Raw genomic sequence first — 11,970 nt, forward strand, 5'->3', positions numbered from 1 at the left:
TCTTGGGCAAGAAACTTTACTCTTGAGGTGTATAGGGTTTCATGGGTTTAATTTGCACAAACATTTATAATAACAAGGCATGAAAATAAAAAAAGGACATGGATTTACCTTGAAAAAAAATTGAAATATTTTATGTAAAATTTATTTCAACTAATATAATTATAATGATAATAATAATAATAACTTATTTTTTTTGTTAGTAATTATTCTAGTCTTGTAGTATTGTCAGTACGTTAACGGTTATAATGGACTATGTTGACGCGCTTCATGTGAATTGTCGATACTGTTAGTTATTTTAGTATGTTTTGTAATTGTTGTGTCATATGCTGAATAAAATTAAAAAAAAAAAAAAAATATAATAATAATAATAATAATAATAATAATAAATAAATAATAATTAATATAATAAATAGTATAGGATCAATGGATAAAAAGGGATGAAACAAACATGTTTTTTTTTCTTTTAGGAGGACATCATCAAATATACTTATAAAAGAGGGAACTACCATTGCAGCTTATGTTGCTCATACTCACAAGCCTTTGAGAACCAATGAAGTGTTAGGGGTAAGTACATTTAATGAAAAACTTAATGTCTTGTAATCATTGGGGCTTATTGGCTTATCAAGATTAATATTATTAAACAAGAAGGTTATGAAAGATTCCTTTTAGCTGATCAGTGAAACTTAGCCTGCTGGATGAGCAGTTTATTTTTATATTTAAGATTTTACTCCAGAGTACACAGTGTGAAATAAAAATTTCATGAAAAGCTTAATGTCTTGTAATCATTCAGGCTTATGGCTTGTCAAGATAAATATTATTAGTAAGGCAAGAAGCTTAGGAGAGATTCCTGTTGGCTGCTGCAAATTAGCCTGTTGGATGAGCAGTTTATTTTATATTTTATAGTAAGATTTTATTCCAGAGTACAAGTGTTTGAAGCAAAATAAAATACAAGTTTATGCTCACTCACCAATATTCATACCATATTCATATAAATCTTTTTAACACATGACAAGGTTTTTCAACTGTATTTTATGTTACGTGCATACATAATTTATTAATTAATTGCTAAAATAATAAAATGCAATACCTCCAATTATGCCGTGACAATCTATCCTATTGTTACATTTAGTGATAATAAATTTGTTTGATCTCAGGACGAGCGCTTCCCAGAAGGAAATGGACTAGAAGGTAATTTGTACCTAATTATTGTACTTCTAATTATTGTTGCCACTATTACATACAACTCAGAGGTTTTTTTTTGTATTATATTATGTTACCATCATATCAAAAAAAAAAACCCTCAAAAATAATGATTTCATAATAAATATTAATCAAAACAAAAATTTAAAACCATCCGTGATTGAAAGTGGTAATCAGGAACACAAAGGAAAAAGGATTGCTAAGACTGGGGAGGATTATAAATGATAGGTGTAACTTTTAGATGTTACCTTCTCATGATACACTAGCTGTGACGTAACTCGCCTAACAATACAATGCACATTATTTATTTCAGATAGCACAGCTCAATCTGTTTTGTGCCAGCCCATTGTTCAGTCTAATGGCGAACTTGTCGGTGAGTACTTTCAGTCTGTGATGATCTGTCTTAATTGCATTTTACAAAGTCAAGCCTCTCTGTCTTTAATAAGTGCAGCTGAATGTTAACAGGGCTTGAGACTAACTTTTTAACTCAGTGGTTTACTGGCTAGTGACATGTCATATTTTACTAGCCAAAAGTAATTTTTCACTAGTCTGGTACATTGATTTCTATCAAGAACAGTTGACTTTTCCAAGTTTTTCACTAGCCAAATGGCTAGTACGAATGCTAAACCTGGTAGCCAAAACCTAAATTTAAGTAGCCTTTGGCTAGTTGGCTACCGTTAGTCTCGAGCCCTGGTTAATTAATACAAATCTGTGACTTTTTTGTTTTTAATTTTAATTATTAGGTGTGATTGAGTTGTGCAGAAGACTTGGTCATGAAGCATTTGGAGAAGAAGATGATGAAGTATGCTGCACTTTCCTTAATATATAATCCTTTAAAATAATAATAATAATAATAATAATAATAATAATAATAATAATAATAATTATTATTATTATTATTATAATAATAATTATAATTAATAAAATAATAATAATAATAATAATAAATATAATAATAATAATAATAATAATAATAATAATATAATTATTATAAGTTCTAAGGTGTTGATAAACTATTTTAAATTTGTGAAATGATCTTTACTTTTATTACAAAGAAACAAAATTACAAATGGCCATACTTTAAAAAGCATTGGAATAAGGAAGTGAGTAGGCATGTGCAAAAAAAGAAAAAAATGATAAGTTAATGCAATCTTGGAAACTAATGCCATGGGCATTTTTTCCGAAATCAATTTGACTGATGTGGGACGCGGATTTTTCTTTGTACCATGCCTGTAACATGATGAACATTTCTCGTCAATTATGCATCATGTGTATTCACTAACTATAATGTTTTTTTTTTCAGATTGTTAACAGCTATCTTGTTTGGGGTGGAATATCTCTGTATTATGCTGAGGTAATAATTCATAATCACCGGGTTAATTATACATTGTATATATACTATTAACTAATAAAAGTTAATTTATATTCAACAAAGGTTGAAAGTCAGTTGAAATTAATGTTAAAAACTATAAGATGATTGATTTTCCCAGTTGCTGACATTTTTATCTACACTTGGTGTTGATGGAGGCAATTGCCTGATTGATTTCCATTTTGAACATTTTTGTATATAATTGAATTTATTTAATTTGCATTCTTTCCCCTAGAGTAATGATAATTATTTTGCTTGATATTTAGATGTTCCAAAACATGCAAAGACACAGAAAGTTGACAGAGTTTCTGCTGAATGTAACAAGGTATGTTGTATGCAGGGCTGGAATTAATGTATTTTTCTCAGTCAGGGTTCCTAACCTGTATTTTATGCCCATCCTCATGATCATTCTTTACAGGTGAATTTTAGTTTAGATCAGTGCATGGTGCTACATGTATGTCCAAGCTCTGATTGTACGGCTTAGTTAAATTCGGTAATTTTGTCAAACATACATTGTATACTGTATCATCCCATTACCTTGAGCTCAGCAATCTCAAACCTCTCATCAGATCTACGTGAAATGTACGCTGTGCTTCCCTAGGATTTTGTGTTAACATTGAACATTGTCCATTCGGAACATCACTTTAAAGTTTCAAGTTAAACCATCTTACACTTACACCATCTTTAACTGTTTCAGATCAATATTTCAAGATATTGTCAGCATGGATACAGTGATCATGAAAATTATGGTTAGTATTGCCATATTACAGCTGTATATGTACTGTAAACAACCACATTAATATTGTAGAACAAAACAAGAGACATACAGTCAACTACAGTTATTATTAATAATAAGCTTATGCTCAAATGGACAAGAAGAGGAGCAATTTTTGGTTGCAATGGAGAAGAATGATCATGAATTCACATCTTGACCTCATAAGCCACTGAATAGTACTCTCTTTTCATAAATCCTGTGGGAATAAAGAATGCTTTATTCATAAGGAATTCCATGCTAAATTTATCTTGAAAACCAATCAAACTCACTCAGGAGGACCAATTTCCTGTGTAATGTTGAGCATGGAATTCCCATGTTAGTCAGTACATGAATTCACTTATAAGTTAGAGTGCAATTCAAAGGTGGCTGAGCAGGGGATACAGGGTGGGGGGAGGGGGGGCTGTAGGAAACTTTGGCCCCCAGTAGGGACTGTAGGAAACTTTGCCCCCTTCCCCACGTTTTGGTACTGAAAATATTGCGAGCACAGCATAAAATTGGTTTGTCAAGGTATTCCATCTGGTGAGTGAGTTCAACATCTTTGAAACTTCCAACTGTCTGTAGTATCAACCCATGAACCACAGTAATATTTCATGATTATTTTTTTTTGTTTGCTAAAAAAATTAAATTTGGCAACTGATAAGATCGTTTACTTGTCTGATCTGATGTGATTATTTTACCGGTAATTCATAATTAATTCTATTTTCCAAGAATTATGCTCAAACTTTGGTGGATGCAGACAGGACATCACTGTTCCTTGTTGACAACAGAACAAATGAACTATATGCCAGGATATTTGATATTGGTGGCAGCCTAGAAGACAGCCGATCCTCCAATCTTCAAAAAGAAATCAGGTGACACTTTGAAGTGCCAAGTATAATAATGTATCTTTGTCAAAAATTTCAAGACTCTGATTTCAATACTTGGTTGTAGAGGGATGAAATGTTGAAGAGCTAAAATCCCAACTAGCAGGAGACAGACCAGTTGGCTAAATAAAAAGCGTGACCGAGGATTTGAACTTGGGACAACCAAGAACAAATCCAGCTAGTGGCAGGGTGGAGGATTTGAACCCAGGACATCTGGATTACAACACCAGGGCCATAAACCACTTGGCCACGCTGCCTTCAAATAATTGCTGATACAATTGTTTTACTAGGTTTCCAAAGACGAAAGGTGTGGCAGGCCATGTGGCAACCACGGGAGAAACACTTAACATAACTGATGCCTACCATGACGAAAGGTTTAACAGGTATATTGCACTCATTGAGTGGACTTATAAAATTTATTTGAATGTATCACGAGTAGCGGGTAAACCCTTCACTGAAAATTCTTCCTTTGATAAAGTCATGTTTTTGTTGTCTGTAGGGAGATTGACCTTCAAACAGGTTATACCACAACCACATTACTGTGTATGCCAATCTTCATCAGAGGAAAGTAAGTACACGCTGTCAGCCTTACTATGTGACCATATTATTTTAAATTAAAGCTATGGGCAGTATTTTTTTTTTCTTTTGAAGTACATTTTGTTGACACTTTTTGTAAGTGGGCATTTTAAAAAATGTGTAAAATTCATTTGCCGGTAGTACCTAGCAATTTACAGGGTTTCAAAACATTATTCAACAGTCGTTCACTCCCCCAAGGCAATCATGAAAGTGGTGATAAATAAATTTTATGCCTGTACAAATTTGGTCAAATTTAACTTTTTATTTAGCAAATTAAGGCTTTTTAAAACTTTTTTGAGGGACATAAACTTCAATTTCAAACCTTCTGCATTTGTCAAGCGGATAAAACTGAACGGTTCATATACCTTAACAGAAAATTAATTTCAAAGAAAGCCGAGACAGCCAGACAACAGTCGCACCACATCAGTTACTGCTCACTGAGCATAAAATTATTGTACCTTTTGTTTTTATTAGGGGTGTAACGATACATCAAACTATTGATGCATCGCGATTGGGAGTGCTCCGATAGCGATGCATCGATCGCAAATTCAACTATCGATAACAATCACGATAGTTTCATTAACTATCGATAGTTACGATAGTTTTTCAAGTGGTGTCCTGTAGTACTTATTCCTTGATTGAAAAATGCCTCTCTTGTTCTCTGCCGTCGTTTCTCGGCTTTCTGTGCGTTGTTTCAGAATCTGTACTGTATAACAAGCCATAAAAGTAAACTTCACGGACGTCACTCGTCTCCAGGGCCTTATCCGCGCTCAAAATGGTGGTTCGAATATTAACTCCACCCCCCTCTAGAAGAAAGGAATGACAACAACGCTATAAAGTCACTATATTTAATTACAATACTATCCCAATAGTATCACAATAGTGTCACTACTATCGCAATGGTATTGCAATAGTAATTTGACTATTGCAATACTATCGCAATGGGCAAAATGACCCCAATAGTCACCCCTAGTTTTTATAGTGTTTTATTCCGAAGGTTTTAGCAAAGCAAAGCCATTTCTGACAACTTAACTGCAATTTATTTAGGTTTAATCTGCGCCAGTTAAAAATAAAGTAAAGAGTCATGGCTGTGGAATAAAATTTATTTATCGCTAGTACACTTGGGAGAATGATCGATGGGTAAATGATGTTTTGAAAAAACCCAGATCTACACACTGCACTGAAATCAGCTGTAATATGGTTGCTTATACTAATTTCACAGCCATAATACAGGTATTCTGAGTTATGGGAATTCAACTCGACCACCTTTGATTGTAAAGTCTAGTTCATTATTTGTGATGAGTAAAAGTTTTTTTTCTCCTTTATTCAGTATTATTGGTGTTGTTCAGATGGTGAATAAGAAGAGTGGTGTATTCACAGCTTCAGGTAATTGTAGACCAGAAAGTAAATTAGATGTCACATTTCTTATAATTTGTGTTTTTAAAAATTGATGTGCAAGTTAATTGTAATTATAATAATTGAGATAATTATAAAATGAAGAAATATAATGTTCAAAGAGACATTTAGCCAACAATTTTTTTAATTATTTCTATATTACTGGTAACTGACCCGCCTCAAAACAACTTCAAGAGCAACTTTTAGATCAGTAAAATGTAAATATATTATTTACAAGGCTTAAAAATTATAAAATTTATAAAGAAACCGAATGTTTTCGACTTGTTGTCATCATCAGTAGAAATGTAAATCTCTCACAATTAATTTTGCTTAATTCAACTGATTGTACCTGTAAACTAATTAACTTTTGATGAAATAAAAACTTTCTCCCTCCCTGTTAAAGAATATTCTGATACCCCCATACTAAGCTACAGAACTTATTTTTGTGACACATTTGGTTACATATTCAGATACCTTTCGACTGATAAACCATTCATTTTTGGGTAGTTTTGTGCTAATTCATATTATAGACAGACCCAATTTCATTTTCTTTACCATGAGTTGCTATGCAGTATTCTTTGCCAGGCTCACACTAGTAAGTGAAAGTGGTTTAATTATTCCAATTCTAGATGAGAAGTCGTTTCAGACATTTGCTATCTATTGTGGTTTGGCACTTCATCATGCTAAGGTTTGTAAAACAGTACTTGTTCATAGAGTTCATTTGAAAAAAGTTTTTAACTCCATGATTGCATCGTGACATGTAAAATTCTTAACGCAATGTATAACTTGTACTAAGGACTAAGGTTATTAATACAAATAAACCAGGTCGTTTTGTGTTAAGGTAAGTGTTGTAAGTGTTGTTCTTGTATTAATTTTGAAGTTAAAAAGAAAACTGTTGCATTGCTTTTATTTAATCGTTATAGCTTGGTGCAAACACTAACGTAAGTGAAGAACTCAAAAGTACTTTTACATTGCACTGTTCTGTTAGCTCTGCAAGCCAGTGTCTGATCTTGGATAGGAGCCAAGGAAGCCTTCCCCCTGCCACTTGTGTTTAAATATTTGTGGCCGAAGTGTGGTAATTTTTTTGCCCCCCACCCCCTTTTGAGCAAGAAAAGGCCTGCCGTTACTACCCCCTCTTTTTAGTTGAAAAAAGGCCCATCTCCCCCTTGCTTTGCTGCCTTTTGGAGCACCTCTGGATCTTCACGTCAAGCTGTTCTTTAATATGATTGGTAGCAAAAAGTTTTTTATCGTGTTAATAACAATTCCTTTCCTCTTACAAATAAATTAAAATCAGTCAAGATAAGACATTCTGGAAATATGTAGAACATCAAAACCACCAATACTTTGTGTGAAAGTATGTTTTGCTAAAATAATTTCAAATGATTTATGGATAATGTTTCTTTTTCAGCTCTATGATAAGATCAGAAGATCTGAACAAAAGCACAGGGTAAGGTATTAAACTAAACGAAAGGTGCAATAAGAATGGGTTGGAAGCTGACTCGTCCCCAGTCGTCTTCATATAGCACGCGGCAAAGGGAGAAGCACGCGCGCGAGGTGGGGGAGCAGGGGATGATCTCCCCTTGCGCTCCCTTTGGTACCAATCTCTCCCTCCGCTGTATATTTGCCGTGTGCTGTATGAAGACGACTGGGGATGAGTCAGGGTTGGAAGTACGCCGAAGTACGCTGTAATATATCAAACACGAGAAAGCGTGGATATCCGGGATATCCAAACACCGTGAAGAGAGTTGATAATACGACGCGCAACGGAGTTTTTTTTGACGAACTTCGAAGTGTTTGGAAATGTGATGAAACACTGTTTTGAGTGTTTGATATATCTTCTTAATCGAAACTAAAACTCAGGAAAAAACGGAGAAATAAAATCGTAACAATCTATACTGATTAAAATCAGATTTACAAACTGCCATGACAGTTTTGGTTCGAGTAGAAGAAAGGTGGGGTGGGTGGTGAAATAAGAATGTAGTATTACGCTTTTTCCACTTAGTCACCATTTCACTTATCATTTATTCACATTTTATCATTTGGACATATTTGAGCCTTGCAGTTAGCAGGACATGTGTCACACATAAGAACCCAGTAATATGACCTCGCTCACTATGACGATGAGTCCCCTATAGCTCAGTGGTTAGAGCGTTCCAACCGGTATTCTGGAAGGTCATGGGTTTGACTCCCGTTGGGGAACATGACTTGGAAAATCTTTCTTCCGAGTATTTGACTTGCGACCACTTCTCCACTTATTTCACTTTATCCAAGTCACCATTTCACTTATCATTTAAGATTCAGGCAATCGATGTCATTTATCATTCAGCAGAGGACCTGCTTGTGAGGGAGGTGTCTCCCTCTCGGGTGATGGTATATTGCTAATTCAAGTATTGCTGTTTGCTGCAGGTTGCACTAGAGGTTCTTTCGTATCACAGCAAATGCTCTGACCGTGAGTTGGCATATGTCCAAGAGCTGCAACTTCAGGATCCTTATCCAAATTTGGAATCGTAAGTAGTGTAAAATATTAATGTATAATTACAGTGGTAATGCACTTAGCTTCGAGCTAGCTAGTTTCCAAAAAAAATATTCCAAAAAAAAAAACATGGTTCCAAATCCTATCTGGAAGGAGGCAGACCAATTACAATGCGTTACCAAAGAGTTGAACTCCGGACTACCGAGACCAATTCCATCTGGTGATATAATTATCAATTTTAATAAAGAAATAAAAAAATGCACCTAAGTGCATTGTTGAGGTATATAAGCACGCGGGAATTTTTATGAACACGAGAAAGTGCATAGAGAAGCACGAGGCGCAGCCGCGTGCACAGACCTGAGTGCATCTCGCACTTTTTGAGTCAGCTTGTACGAGATACAAAACGTATTTGAGTCCAAAATGTGATCTGGAGGGAAATAAACATTACAGCAAGGCGCCCAAAAGTGTGACCACTTTTAATTTATTCACATTCTTTCGTGCAGATTTAATCCAATCAAAAGCCGTGGATAGCTTGCAGGTGACTTCTGATTGGATTAAATCTGCACGAAAGAATGTGAATAAATTGAAAGTGGTCACACTTTTGGGCGCCTTGCTGTAACACTAAAGAATAATAAACAGCATGAAAAAGGTCTATTTGACTTCTTAAAAAATACCAGATAGAAATGACAATACATACTGTCGGTCCTGATGATGCAGAAGAATCCCGATTTCTCGAATCTCCAGGGAAACATAGAAATACTATCCAAGGGAAACGAAACTTGGTTCGAGAAATCGGGAGTTTTAAGAAACCGAGAGTCTAAGAAAATTAATTGCGATTCTGTTGTAATTTTTTCAACAACTTTTATCTTTTTGGTCTTAAACATCAAAAGTAGCGTAAGATGGATCAGTCCATATACAGTAAACGTTTTTACAACGCCAAAAGTAACGAGCCCCCATTAATGGCGACCCTCCGAAAAAAACAATGTAGTGAAAGGAGAAGACTACTAAATCTGAACGTACTTTCGGAACTTTACAGAAATTATGCACCTAAATGCTGTGAACAAAGTGTAAGTGTCTTCTTTGCCATTGATTTTACTTGTTAGGTACAAATTTGACTCGTATTCACTGATCAATGATGGGTTGGACCAGATGCCAAGTCTTGTCATTCAAATGACGAAGAACCTCTTTTCACTTCAAAGGTTGGTACGATTTGTTGTGATTGAGCTCATTCTTTGGGAGTATTTTGCATGTCACTGTCAGTTAGAGACAAAATAAATGGTATAAAGCAAGAGAGACATATTGACTGAAGTCGACGTTGTTTGTTATTTCTAAGTACGCACATATAGATCAGTACATTCATCCATGGATTCAAACACTTGACTGCGTTATACACATTCCGAACATATAACAAAGTGTTGCTGTGTAGTACTTTGGATTAAACGTTCGGTTAAACATTTTTTTTGGAAAAGTGCTTATTGACAAAAAGACGACTGAAGAAGGGGTTTCTCCGAAACGTCTCTATTTTTGTCAATAACAAATAAGCACTTTTCCAAAAAATTGTTTAACTGGACATATAACAAGCTTTCCTATTTGATAAATTGGTACAATGCCGATATGTGGTCAAAAAGTCATTGTTTTCCGTCATCCGTCCATAACAGATATACTGCGATACACATAGGTTGCCAAGATTCGTCAAAATCTTGCAAAGCGCCACATAACCACAGTATTAACTATTAACTTACTTCTTAGAATGTTGAAAGGAATGATTAAAATCTTGATGGCAATGCTCGCAACTCAGTCTTCTTACACGTAAATAAAAATAAATAATAAATAAATGTATGTTTGTACTGGTTGTGCATTACACTTGATACGTATAACAATGGTCAAAAAATCCCAACTGGCAAGAGGCAGACTAGATTGTTATTTACAAAGCGTGTGGAGGAGTTGAACTCGGGACGACCGAGAGCAAATCCAGCTAGTGGCAGGGTGGAGGCCTCAGGATAACAAGACCAGTGCCCTAAACCACGCACTTGTACGGAGATAAACTAATGATAATGCCAGGATTCGGATCCTGGCTCGAAGTTTAGGTATCCTCACTTGTACGTACTTTAGATCTGTGATTGATTATGGTTTAACTGTTTTGTATCTATCAGATTTGGCCTAGATGAACTCAGGCGTTTTGTGTTGACAGTGAAGAAGAATTACCGAGACGTGCCATATCACAACTGGACCCATGCCTTTGCTGTCGCGCATTCCATGTATCTTGTTATTCGGTCTGGAAACGACAAGTTCACCGCACTTGAGGTAAGGGACAGTACCATCCTATTGATTACCACAAAGGCCATAGGTTGGAATCCCATCGAACCTTCAGATATTAATTTTTTTCCCCAGGTTTCTTTGGAACTGCAAAATAGCTGCTCACGTGGCAATCTCTCTTATATAGCTTAACGAAGGGAATGAAAAGGGGTACGAAAATTCGCCGATCTGTGCTATTTTCTGGCCAAATCCGTCGAGCTGCCACTGGTTTTGATCAGATCCGGATCCACATTCTTTAAAACGTTCTGTGGTATAGTTTCACTGCAACTGACTGTAAATGTTTGTTTTTTTGAGCCGATTTTTCAAGAACTTTCCTATCATTGGTTGTTTATATGGAAGTATAACGTCACAGCACTATGCAAAACAATTTCTGTTACAAGGTCAAAGTTGTTTAAGTTTCGTACGAAATAAGAATGAACAAAACGCTAACATCATGATACCAACCAAGACTGACGGAAGATCCGTGATGCTAACATCGTTAAGGATCCACGATCCGAACTTCAAGACAGGCAGAGACCGTAATCCGAGCCAAAATTCTTAGCTGATCCGCGGTCAATCAAATTTTTGAGACCTGCGAACCCGCTCAATTAATTACTAAAGTCCGCAATCTGTGCGCTTTTTTTTTTTTGCAAAATCCGACGATCCGTGAACCCATTTACTGCCTCCCTTACCCTATGCATTGAAGAAAAAAAACAACGAATGTTAAATAGCCTGGAATGTATTACATTCCATCCAGGACACACTTCAAGCCAGAGATGGTCAATAGATCTTTTTAGCTTCGTTTGTTTGTTGTGTCCCATTTCAGACCATGTGATGATTCCCTTGAGAATTATTTCTTTTAAATTAAAAGACATCCACCTGGAAATGAACGAATAATTTTCAGGCATATTAACGAAAAACTCTCTAGAACATCACACGATCTGAAATGGGCAATTTACATACGAGGCTAAAAAAAGGTCTATTTGCACCCTTGGTTTCCCTCTTTCCTAGAATTTTAATAGAC

General features: G+C 35.4%; 1 protein-coding gene across 1 annotated transcript; it reads left to right on the forward strand.

Annotated features, from left to right (window-relative positions):
- Positions 1 to 467: 467 nt before the first annotated feature.
- LOC144640706 (cAMP and cAMP-inhibited cGMP 3',5'-cyclic phosphodiesterase 10A-like) lies at positions 468 to 10,955 on the forward strand (the record flags this gene model as incomplete). Its single annotated transcript, XM_078499794.1, has 16 exons — positions 468 to 564; positions 1,155 to 1,188; positions 1,514 to 1,573; positions 1,944 to 2,002; positions 2,504 to 2,554; positions 2,836 to 2,894; positions 3,267 to 3,318; positions 4,053 to 4,195; positions 4,498 to 4,590; positions 4,707 to 4,775; positions 6,114 to 6,169; positions 6,808 to 6,866; positions 7,587 to 7,625; positions 8,585 to 8,685; positions 9,755 to 9,850; positions 10,805 to 10,955. Coding segments are annotated over 16 exons (1,219 nt in total), but the record flags the coding sequence as incomplete, so codon positions are not given.
- Positions 10,956 to 11,970: the final 1,015 nt, after the last annotated feature.

Source organism: Oculina patagonica, unplaced genomic scaffold (genome assembly GCF_052425735.1).
Source record: "Oculina patagonica isolate OP01 unplaced genomic scaffold, crgOcupat unplaced422, whole genome shotgun sequence".
NCBI classification, from domain to species: Eukaryota; Metazoa; Cnidaria; class Anthozoa; order Scleractinia; family Oculinidae; genus Oculina; species Oculina patagonica.